The sequence below is a fragment of the Entelurus aequoreus genome, linkage group LG04 (genome assembly GCF_033978785.1).
Source record: "Entelurus aequoreus isolate RoL-2023_Sb linkage group LG04, RoL_Eaeq_v1.1, whole genome shotgun sequence".
In the NCBI taxonomy this organism is placed as follows: domain Eukaryota; kingdom Metazoa; phylum Chordata; class Actinopteri; order Syngnathiformes; family Syngnathidae; genus Entelurus; species Entelurus aequoreus.
In genome coordinates, this window is record NC_084734.1 from 9,367,034 (window position 1) to 9,379,758 (window position 12,725).

Consider the following 12,725-nt stretch of genomic DNA (forward strand, 5'->3'; position numbering starts at 1 on the left):
ACAACATATTACGGTCAATAGAAAAACAGTAAAACTGTTTTTTTTAAATATTCTGGCAAGTGAGCTGCCAGTTTTTATTTATTTTTCTTATTTAGTTTTTTTTTACCATGAAATGTATGGTTGTTGTTTTCACAACACATTACTGTAATTGGAAAAATTTGTAAAAAAAACAAAAAAATCAGTAGATTTTACAGTAAAAAAAATGGTAATGAGTCACCAGAATTTCACTATTAAATGTACAGCTTTTTATTTAATTTTACAACATATTACGGTCAATAGAAAAACAGTAACACTGTTTTTTTTTTTATATTTTGGCAAGTGAGCTGCCAGTTTTTTTTTGTTTTTTGTTTTTACCATGAAATGTACGGTTGTTGTTTTCACAACATCTTACTGTAATTGGAAAAAACAGTACAAAAAAAATTAAAAAATCAGTAGATTTTACAGTAAAAAAATGGTAACTGAGTCACCAGAATTTTACTATAAAAAGTACAGCTTTTTATTTAATTTTACAACATATTACGGTCAATAGAAAAACAGTAACACTGTTGTTTTTTTTTAATATTCTGGCAAGTGAGCTGCCAGGTTTTTTTTTGTTGTTGTTGTTGTTTTTTTTTACCATGAAATGTACGGTTGTTGTTTTCACAACATATTGCTGTAATTGGAAAAAATAGTACAAAAAACAAAACAAAACAGTAAATTTTACAGTAAAAAAATGGCAACTGAGTCACCACAATTTTACTATAAATTGTACAGCTTTTTATTTAATTTTACAACATACTACGGTCAATAGAAAATCAGTACAACTGTTTTTATTTATATTCTGGCAAGTGAGCTGCCAGTTTTTTATTAATTTTTAATTTTTTTATATTTTTTACCATGAAATGTACGGTTGTTGTTTTCACAACATATTACTGTAATTGGAAAAAACAGTACAAAAAAAAAATCAGTAGATTTTACAGTAAAAATTGGCAACTCAGTCACCAGAATTTTACTATTAAAAGTACAGCTTTTTATTTAATTTTACAACATATTACGGTCAATAGAAAAACAGTAAAACTGTTTTTTTTAATATTCTGGCAAGTGAGCTGCCAGTTTTTATTTTTTATGTTTTACCATAAAATGTACAGTTGTTGTTTTCACAACATATTACTGTAATTGGAAAAAATAGTAAAAAAAAAAAAAAAGAAAAAGCAATCAGTAAATTTTACAGTAAAAAAACTGGCAACTGAGTCAGTAGAATTTTACTATAAATTGTACAGCTTTTTATTTAATTTTACAACATATTACGGTCAATAGAAAATCAGTACAACTGTTTTTATTTATATTCTGGCAAGTGAGCTGCCAGTTTTTATTTATTTTTTATTTTTTTATATTTTTTACCATGAAATGTACGGTTGTTGTTTTCACAACATATTACTGTAATTGGAAAAAATAGTCCAAAAAAAAAAATACAGTAGATTTTACAGTAAAAATAAATGGCAACTGAGTCACCAGAATTTCACTATTAAATGTACAGCTTTTTATTTAATTTTACAACATATTACGGTCAATAGAAAATCAGTACAACTGTTTTTATTTATATTCTGGCAAGTGAGCTGCCAGTTTTCATTTATCTTTTATTTTTTTATATTTTTTACCATGAAATGTACGGTTGTTGTTTCACAACATATTACTGTAATTGGAAAAAACAGTACAAAAAAAAAAAATCAGTAGATTTTACAGTAAAAATTGGCAACTGAGTCACCAGAATTTTACTCTTAAAAGTACAGCTTTTTATTTAATTTTATAACATATTACGGTCAATAGAAAAACAGTAACACTGTTTATTTTTTTTATATTCTGGCAAGTGAGCTGCCAGTTTTTATTTATTTTTTATTTTTTTATATTTTTTACCATGAAATGTACGGTTGTTGTTTTCACAACATATTACTGTAATTGGAAAAAACAGTACAAAAAAAAAATCAGTAGATTTTACAGTAAAAATTGGCAACTGAGTCACCAGAATTTTACTATAAAAAGTACAGCTTTTTATTTAATTTTACAACATATTACGGTCAATAGAAAAACAGTAAAACTGTTTTTTTTAATATTCTGGCAAGTGAGCTGCCAGTTTTTATTTTTTATTTTTTACCATAAAATGTACAGTTGTTGTTTTCACAACATATTACTGTAATTGGAAAAAATAGAAAAAAGAAAAAAAAAAAGCAATCAGTAAATTTTACAGTAAAAAAACTGGCAACTGAGTCACTAGAATTTTACTATAAATTGTACAGCTTTTTATTTAATTTTACAACATATTACGGTCAATAGAAAATCAGTACAACTGTTTTTATTTATATTCTGGCAAGTGAGCTGCCGGTTTTTATTTATTTTTTATTTTTATATATTTTTTACCATGAAATGTACGGTTGTTGTTTTCACAACATATTACTGTAATTGGAAAAAATAGTCCAAAAAAAAAAATACAGTAGATTTTACAGTAAAAATAAATGGCAACTGAGTCACCAGAATTTCACTATTAAATGTACAGCTTTTTATTTAATTTTACAACATATTACGGTCAATAGAAAATCAGTACAACTGTTTTTATTTATATTCTGGCAAGTGAGCTGCCAGTTTACATTCATCTTTTATTTTTTTATATTTTTTACCATGAAATGTACGGTTGTTGTTTTCACAACATATTACTGTAATTGGAAAAAACAGTACAAAAAAAAAATCAGTAGATTTTACAGTAAAAATTGGCAACTGAGTCACCAGAATTTTACTATAAAAAGTACAGCTTTTTATTTAATTTTACAACATATTACGGTCAATAGAAAAACAGTAAAACTGTTTTTTTTAATATTCTGGCAAGTGAGCTGCCAGTTTTTATTTTTTATTTTTTACCATAAAATGTACAGTTGTTGTTTTCACAACATATTACTGTAATTGGAAAAAATAGAAAAAAGAAAAAAAAAAAGCAATCAGTAAATTTTACAGTAAAAAAACTGGCAACTGAGTCACTAGAATTTTACTATAAATTGTACAGCTTTTTATTTAATTTTACAACATATTACGGTCAATAGAAAATCAGTACAACTGTTTTTATTTATATTCTGGCAAGTGAGCTGCCGGTTTTTATTTATTTTTTATTTTTATATATTTTTTACCATGAAATGTACGGTTGTTGTTTTCACAACATATTACTGTAATTGGAAAAAATAGTCCAAAAAAAAAAAATACAGTAGATTTTACAGTAAAAATAAATGGCAACTGAGTCACCAGAATTTCACTATTAAATGTACAGCTTTTTATTTAATTTTACAACATATTACGGTCAATAGAAAATCAGTACAACTGTTTTTATTTATATTCTGGCAAGTGAGCTGCCAGTTTTCATTTATCTTTTATTTTTTTATATTTTTTACCATGAAATGTACGGTTGTTGTTTTCACAACATATTACTGTAATTGGAAAAAACAGTACAAAAAAAAAAAATCAGTAGATTTTACAGTAAAAATTGGCAACTGAGTCACCAGAATTTTACTATTAAAAGTACAGCTTTTTATTTAATTTTACAACATATTACGGTCAATAGAAAAACAGTAACACTGTTTTTTTAAATATATATTCTGGCAACTGAGCTGCCAGTTTTTATTTTTTTTATTTTGTTTTTTTTACCATGAAATGTACGGTTGTTGTTTTCACAAGATATTACTGTAATTGGAAAAATTTATAAAAAAAACAACAAAAAAATCAGTAGATTTTACAGTAAAAAAAAATGGCAATGAGTCACCAGAATTTCACTATTAAAAGTACAGCTTTTTATTTAATTTTACAACATATTACGGTCAATAGAAAAACAGTAACACTGTTTTTTTAAATATTCTGGCAAGTGAGCTGCCAGTTTTTATTTTTGTTTTTTTTTTACCATGAAATGTACGGTTGTTGTTTTCACAACATATAACTGTAATTGGAAAAAACAGTACAAAAAAAAAATAAATTAGTAGATTTTACAGTAAAAAACTGGCAACTGAGTCACCAGAATTTCACTATTAAAAGTACAGCTTTTTATTTAATTTTACAACATATTACGGTCAATAGAAAAACAGTAACACTGTATTTTTTAAATATTCTGGCAAGTGAGCTGCCAGTTTTTTGTTTTTACCATGTCACAGAATGCCATCACACTAAGTGACAGTTTTCCAGTGTTTATCAGTGATTTTTATTTAGTTATTTAGAATTTTTGTACAGTAAAAACATTTTAAACAAAGTGTTTGCAAGTGAAATTTTCTGAAATTTGTAGTTATATTCTTGCTATCGTTTACAATTTCAGAATGCATAATATTGTTTTTTAGAGAAATGCTTTGACATTTTGTTATTATTGTTAATATTATCTGGAATCCATTTTTGGCAGCAACAAAGTGGCCATTTGGGTAGATGTTTGTTCTAAAAAGGGTATTTCAACAAGTAAACAGTACAGTAGGTACTTGATGTTGATACATGTAATGCTCATAAGGGTATTCTAGTCAAATATGCATGTGTAAATATGCGATGTGTAAATATCAAAATATTACGTCGAATCACTTTTTGTCAGGCAATATTACATTTAATGACTATTTTACATAAAGTAATACATCCAAACACGTTGTACATATTTATTATGTGCAAGAAGAAATAACAGTTACAATTGTGTGTATCTTCCAAACAAGAAAGAGGTTTTATCACATCAACATGGGACTAACAGTCCTTTAAATCTCATTAATACCACAGAAGAGACAAACTGTCCTTTTCCGGGCACGATAAAGTCTTAAATAATGTCAAACACGTAGCGTCACAATAACCAGGAAGATAAAGTGTTTGTCTCACACCTACTAATCCACTGTGGACACACCAAGACAAAAATGTAGGGTCAGCGAGCGCCGCGCGCCCCCGCGAAGGCAATCCATTTTTGGCGGGCATTCACATTTTGCCACAACACACATGGGGAAAAGTCCTAGTTGGAAATACAGCCCAATTAACTCCTGAACTGCCATTTTCACACACACCTCAAACCATCCGCACGCATCCAATGCTTTCTCGTGCGCACGAGAAACTATCTCGTGCGCACGAGAAACTATCTCGTGCGCACGATAAACTATCTCGTGCGCACGAGAAACTATCTCGTGCGCACGAGAAACTATCACGTGCGCACGTGAAACTATCACGTGCGCACGAGAAACTATCACGTGCGCACGGGAAACTATCACGTGCGCACGAGAAACTATCACGTGCGCACGTGAAACTATCTCGTGGGCAAGTAAAACTATCTCGTTCGCAAGAGAAACTTTCGCATGCGCACAAAACTATCGTGCGCACGTGAAACTCTTATGCGCACGAGAAACTTTCGTGTGCACGTGAAACTATCTTGTGCGCAGGTGAAACTATCTCGTGCGCAAGTGAAACTAGAAAGTGAAACTATCTCGTTCGCAAGAGAAACTTTCGCATGCGCACAAAACTATCGTGCGCACGTGAAACTCTTATGCGCACGAGAAACTTTCGTGTGCACGTGAAACTATCTCGTGCGCAAGTGAAACTAGAAAGTGAAACTATCTCGTGCGCAAGTGAAACTAGCAAGTAAAACTAGCAAGTGAAACTATCTCGTGCGCACGTGAAACTCTTATGCGCACGAGAAACTTTCGTGTGCACGAGAAACTTTCGTGTGCACGTGAAACTATCTTGTGCGCAGGTGAAACTATCTCGTGCGCAAGTGAAACTAGAAAGTGAAACTATCTCGTTCGCAAGAGAAACTTTCGCATGCGCACAAAACTATCGTGCGCACGTGAAACTCTTATGCGCACGAGAAACTTTCGTGTGCACGTGAAACTATCTCGTGCGCAAGTGAAACTAGAAAGTGAAACTATCTCGTGCGCAAGTGAAACTAGCAAGTAAAACTAGCAAGTGAAACTATCTCGTGCGCACGTGAAACTCTTATGCGCACGAGAAACTTTCGTGTGCACGAGAAACTTTCGTGTGCACGTGAAACTATCTTGTGCGCAGGTGAAACTATCTTGTGCGCAGGTGAAACTATCTCGTCCGCAAGTGAAACTAGAAAGTGAAACTCTCGTGCGCAAGTGAAACCAGAAAGTGAAACTATCTCGTGCGCAAGTGAAACTAGCAAGTGAAACTAGCAAGTAAAACTAGCAAGTGAAACTATCTCGTGCGCAAGTGAAACTAGAAAGTGAAACTAGAAAGTGAAACTAGCAAGTAAAACTAGCAAGTGAAACCAGAAAGTGAAACTAGAAAGTGAAACTAGCAAGTAAAACTAGCAAGTGAAACTATCTCGTGCGCAAGTGAAACTAGAAAGTGAAACTATCTCGTGCGCAAGTGAAACTAGAAAGTGAAACTATCTCGTGCGCAAGTGAAACTAGAAAGTGAAACTATCTTGTGCGCAAGTGAAACTAGCAAGTAAAACTAGCAAGTGAAACTCTCGTGCGCAGGTGAAACTATCTCGTGCGCACGTGAAACTCTTATGCGCACGAGAAACTTTTGTGTGCACGAGAAACTTTCGTGTGCACGTGAAACTATCTTGTGCGCAGGTGAAACTATCTCGTGCGCAAGTGAAACTAGAAAGTGAAACTATCTCGTGCGCAAGTGAAACCAGAAAGTGAAACTATCTCGTGCGCAAGTGAAACTAGCAAGTGAAACTAGCAAGTGAAACTATCTCGTGCGCAAGTGAAACTAGAAAGTGAAACTAGAAAGTGAAACTAGCAAGTAAAACTAGCAAGTGAAACTATCTCGTGCGCAAGTGAAACTATAAAGTGAAACTATCTCGTGCGCAAGTGAAACAAGAAAGTGAAACTATCTCGTGCGCAAGTGAAACTAGCAAGTGAAACTAGCAAGTAAAACTATCTTGTGCGCAGGTGAAACTATCTCGTGCGCACGTGAAACTCTTATGCGCATGAGAAACTTTTGTGTGCACGAGAAACTTTCGTGTGCACGTGAAACTATCTTGTGCGCAGGTGAAACTATCTCGTGCGCAAGTGAAACTAGAAAGTGAAACTATCTCGTGCGCAAGTGAAACTAGCAAGTGAAACTATCTCGTGCGCAGGCGAAACTATCTCGTGCGCAAGCGAAACTATCTCGTGCGCACGTGAAACTATCTCGTGCGCACGTGAAACTATCTCGTGCGCACGTGAAACTATCTCGTGCGCACGTGAAACTATCTCGTGCGCACGTGAAACTATCTCGTGCGTAAGGGAAACTATCTCGTGCGCACAAAAAACTTTCGCTTACGCACGAGAAAATATCTCGTGCGCACATGAAACTCTCGTGCGCACGAGAAACTATCTCGTGCGCACGTGAAAATATCTTGTGCTCACGTGAAACTATCTCGTGCGCAAGGGAAACTATCTAGTGCGCACAAGAAACTATCTCGTGCGCACGAGAAACTTTTGCGTGCGCACGTGAAACTCTTGTGCGCACGAGAAACTTTCGCGTGTGCACGATAAACTACCTCTAGCGCACGTGAAACTATCTCGTGCGTAAGGGAAACTATCTCATGTGCACAAGAAACTTTCGCTTACGCACGAGAAACTATCTCGTGCGCACGAGAAACTATCTCGTGCGCACGAGAAACTATCTCGTGCGCACGTGAAACTCTCTCGTGCGCACGAGAAACTTTCGCGTGTGCACGATAAACTACCTCTAGCGCACGTGAAACTATCTCGTGCGTAAGGGAAACTATCTCGTGTGCACAAGAAACTTTCGCTTACGCACGAGAAACTATCTCGTGTGCACGATAAACTACCTCTAGCGCACGTGAAACTATCTCGTGCGTAAGGGAAACTATCTCGTGCGCACAAGAAACTTTCGCTTACGCACGAGAAACTATCTCGTGCGCACGAGAAACTATCTCGTGCGCACGAGAAACTATCTCGTGCGCACGAGAAACTATTTTGTGCGCACGAGAAACTTTCGCTTATGCACGAGAAACTCTCGTGCACACGTGAAACTATCTTGTGCACACGTGAAACTATCTTGTGCGCAAGGGAAACTATCTAGTGCGCACAAGAAACTATCTCGTGCGCACGAGAAACTTTTGCATGCGCACTAGAAACTATCTTGTGCGCAGGCGAAAGTTTCTTGTGCGCATGAGATACATATTTTAAAAAAAAATAAAATAAAAATCCCCCCCCCCCCCCAAAAAATGTTTTCCCCCATGTCCTTTTAGGGGCTCCGTGAAAACCAGTACCACTGTGATCTTTAATCCAGCAACTGAGGCGGCAGTTTTTTACTGTAAAAAATGTGCTACTGTTTTTACATGAGAGTGATACATTGTAAAAAAACAACAACCATAGATTTTATGGTAAAAAAAACAACAACAAAAACATTTTGCAATGTCTGCTGAAAATGATGGAAAGCGCCACTCTGCACAGCACCTGACACTGTGGATGCCACAAAACACATTTGAAGATGTTCAACACTTTACTGCCGGCTAAAGTGGGTAGTCCACGCTAGCCTATTCGTCACATTTCATGTGTCAGGTAAACCGCGACCAATGGGGCCTTGTGGATCCCCTTCTAACTGTATAACACAAAGCTAAGATGTGGTTGTTTAGCGTACCGTATTTTTCCGACCATAAGGCGCACTTAAAATCCAAAACTCGACGTGCGCCTTATAACCTGGTGCGCCTAATGTACGGAATCATTTTGGTTGTGCTTACGGACCTCGAAGCTATTTCATTTGGTACATAGTGTAATGATAAGTGTGACCAGTAGATGGCGGTCACACATAAGAGATACGTGTAGACTGCAATATGATGGCGGTCACACATAAGAGATACGTGTAGACTGCAATATGATGGCGGTCACACATAAGAGATATGTGTAGACTGCAATATGATGGCAGTCACACATAAGAGATACGTGTAGACTGCAATATGATGGCAGTCACACATAAGAGATACGTGTAGACTGCAATATGATGGCAGTCACACATAAGAGATACGTGTAGACTGCAATATGATGGCAGTTACACATAAGAGATACGTGTAGACTGCACTATGATGGCAGTCACACATAAGAGATACGTGTAGACTGCACTATGATGGCGGTCACACATAAGAGACACGTGTAGACTGCAATATGATGGCAGTCACACACAAGAGATACGTGTAGACTGCAATATGATGGCAGTCACACATAAGAGATATGTGTAGGCTTTTACTTTTAGAAAAAAAATCGAAATAATATGACACCTTTAATGCGCCCTATGGTCCGAAAAATACGGTATATTGATTGACCCAAACTGTGTTGGTTTTAGTGTCTTTAATGAACACACTGTATCAAAATTGAATTGTATTAAAAAACATGAGAAAATGTTTTACCTAATTGTAATTATTTTATATAAACTTCAGTCTGTGGAATGCTCTCCCTGACCACCTGAGGGCACCACAGACTGTGAATGCTTTTAAAAAAGGCTTAAAAACCCTTCTTTTTAGATATATGCGTGCTAGTCCGAGTTTGTATTATCTTTTTTTTTTTTTTTTGTAATACACTGTAGCACAGGTGCATTGGCAACACTAAAATGGTCCCTAGTGTGTGAATGTTGTCTTATCTGTGTTGGCCCTGCGATGAGGCGGCGACTTGTCCAGGGTGCAGCCCCGCCTTTCGCCCGAATGCAGCTGAGATAGGCTCCAGCGACCCCAAAAGGGACAAGCGGTAGAAAATGGATGGATATTCAAACATATATAAGAGTCTTAGAATTTTTCAAGTAAAAAAAAAATAGGTAAATGAATAAAAAAGCTAAGGGATCGTCTACAAATGAAGTGTAATTATTTGTCATAACTGTGACAAACAACGAAAAATTTGAAGCACCTTATAATATTATTAGTATTTATAATATTTGACTTTTTTGGAGAATATATTTACAACATATTACGGTCAATAGAAAAACAGTAACACTGTTTTTTTAAATATATATTCTGGCAACTGAGCTGCCAGTTTTTCTTTTTTTTATTTTGTTTTTTTTACCATGAAATGTACGGTTGTTGTTTTCACAACATATTACTGTAATTGGAAAAATTTATAAAAAAAACAACAAAAAAATCAGTAGATTTTACAGTAAAAACAAAATGGCAATGAGTCACCAGAATTTCACTATTAAATGTACAGCTTTTTATTTAATTTTACAACATATTACGGTCAATAGAAAAACAGTAACACTGTTTTTTTTTATATTCTGGCAAGTGAGCTGCCAGTTTTTATTTTTTATTTTTTTTTTACCATGAAATGTACGGTTGTTGTTTTCACAACATATAACTGTAATTGGAAAAAACAGTACAAAAAAAAAAAAAATTAGTAGATTTTACAGTAAAAAACTGGCAACTGAGTCACCAGAATTTCACTATTAAAAGTACAGCTTTTTATTTAATTTTACAACATATTACGGTCAATAGAAAAACAGCAACACTGTATTTTTTTTAATATTCTGGCAAGTGAGCTGCCAGTTTTTTTGTTGTTTTTTTTTTACCATAAAATGTACAGTTGTTGTTTTCACAACATATTACTGTAATTGGAAAAAATAGTCCAAAAAAAAAAATACAGTAGATTTTACAGTAAAAAACTGGCAACTGAGTCACCAGAATTTTTACTATAAAATGTACAGCTTTTTATTTAATTTTACAACATATTACGGTCAATAGAAATACAGTAAAACTGTTTTTTTTAATATTCTGGCAAGTGAGCTGCCAGTTTTTATTTTTTATTTTTTACCATAAAATGTACAGTTGTTGTTTTCACAACATATTAGTGTAATTGGAAAAAATAGTAAAAAAAAAAAAAAAAAAGCAATCAGTAAATTTTACAGTAAAAAAACTGGCAACTGAGTCAGTAGAATTTTACTATAAATTGTACAGCTTTTTATTTAATTTTACAACATATTACGGTCAATAGAAAATCAGTACAACTGTTTTTATTTATATTCTGGCAAGTGAGCTGCCAGTTTTTATTTATTTTTTATTTTTTTATATTTTTTACCATGAAATGTACGGTTGTTGTTTTCACAACATATTACTGTAATTGGAAAAAATAGTCCAAAAAAAAAAAATACAGTAGATTTTACGGTAAAAATAAATGGCAACTGAGTCACCACAATTTCACTATAAAAAGTACAGCTTTTTATTTAATTTTACAACATATTACGGTCAATAGAAAAACAGTAAAACTGTTTTTTTAATATTCTGGCAAGTGAGCTGCCAGTTTTTATTTTTTATTTTTTACCATAAAATGTACAGTTGTTGTTTTCACAACATATTACTGTAATTGGAAAAAATAGAAAAAAAAAGAAATCAGTAAATTTTACAGTAAAAAAACTGGCAACTGAGTCAGTAGAATTTTACTATAAATTGTACAGCTTTTTATTTAATTTTACAACATATTACGGTCAATAGAAAATCAGTACAACTGTTTTTATTTATATTCTGGCAAGTGAGCTGCCAGTTTTTATTTATTTATTTATTTTAAATATTTTTTACCATGAAATGTACGGTTGTTGTTTTCACAACATATTACTGTAATTGGAAAAAATAGTCCAAAAAAAACAAAACAGTAGATTTTACAGTAAAAATAAATGGCAACTGAGTCACCACAATTTCACTATAAAATGTACAGCTTTTTATTTAATTTTACAACATATTTCGGTCAATAGAAAAACAGTAAAACTGTTTTTTTTTTATTCTGGCAAGTGAGCTGCCAGTTTTTATTTTATATTTTTAATTTTTTACCATAAAATGTACAGTTGTTGTTTTCACAACATATTACTGTAATTGGAAAAAATAGTCCAAAAAAAAAAAATACAGTAGATTTTACAGTAAAAAACTGGCAACTGAGTCACCAGAATTTTTACTATAAAATGTACAGCTTTTTATTTAATTTTACAACATATTACGGTCAATAGAAATACAGTAAAACTGTTTTTTTTAATATTCTGGCAAGTGAGCTGCCAGTTTTTATTTTTTACCATAAAATGTACAGTTGTTGTTTTCACAACATATTAGTGTAATTGGAAAAAATAGTAAAAAAAAAAAAAAAAGCAATCAGTAAATTTTACAGTAAAAAAACTGGCAACTGAGTCAGTAGAATTTTACTATAAATTGTACAGCTTTTTATTTAATTTTACAACATATTACGGTCAATAAAAAAAAAATATTTAAAAAAAATCAGTAAATTTTACAGTAAAAAAAGTCCTATAGAGAATAGAGAATATATTTAAAAACCTTGCATATATTTTTTTCGAATGAATTGATTTCATTCCTAAACATTTACAATAGCTTTGATATTTTTCTTGGTGGATTTGCTTACTTGTCAGTGTTTTAGCCACCTGTGGCTAAGTTGAGGTGTTTTAAAGATGCACCGCTAACGTCTTCCCCCTCTTTATTGCAGAGCAGCGATGGCGCCGTCTCTGCGCCAGGCCTACAGGAGGCGTTGGTGGATGGCGGTGACGGCCGTGATGGAGAACCTGCTGTGTTCCGCCGTGCTCTTGGGCTGGGGCTCGCTGCTCATCATGCTGAAGCGGGAGGGCTTCTACTCGCACCTTTGCTCAGGTGAGATCACACGCCATCACGGACACGAACGCACCGTGGGATTTGCACGCCACACGAGTGAGTTGTTAAGCGTAGAATTAGCAAATACGTGAGATATAACCTGCATTCTTCACTTCCCAGAAAGGCGCCTTATAAGTGAAATGTATTATTATTATTATAA

At 33.7% G+C, this 12,725-nt stretch overlaps 1 protein-coding gene and 1 long non-coding RNA gene across 2 annotated transcripts in view; one reads left to right on the forward strand and one right to left on the reverse strand.

Annotated features, from left to right (window-relative positions):
* slc43a1a (solute carrier family 43 member 1a) overlaps positions 1–12,725 on the forward strand; it is a 131,571-nt gene that overhangs the window by 15,075 nt on the left and 103,771 nt on the right. The window contains exon 2 of the mRNA XM_062044155.1: positions 12,405–12,565. Within this exon, the coding sequence (XP_061900139.1) occupies positions 12,412–12,565 (154 nt within the window). The 5' untranslated portion in view covers positions 12,405–12,411. The remainder of the gene's footprint in view (positions 1–12,404; positions 12,566–12,725) is intronic.
* Positions 1–12,725, reverse strand: part of LOC133648249 (uncharacterized) — a 69,964-nt gene that overhangs the window by 389 nt on the left and 56,850 nt on the right. The gene's annotated exons all lie outside the window — the stretch shown is intronic.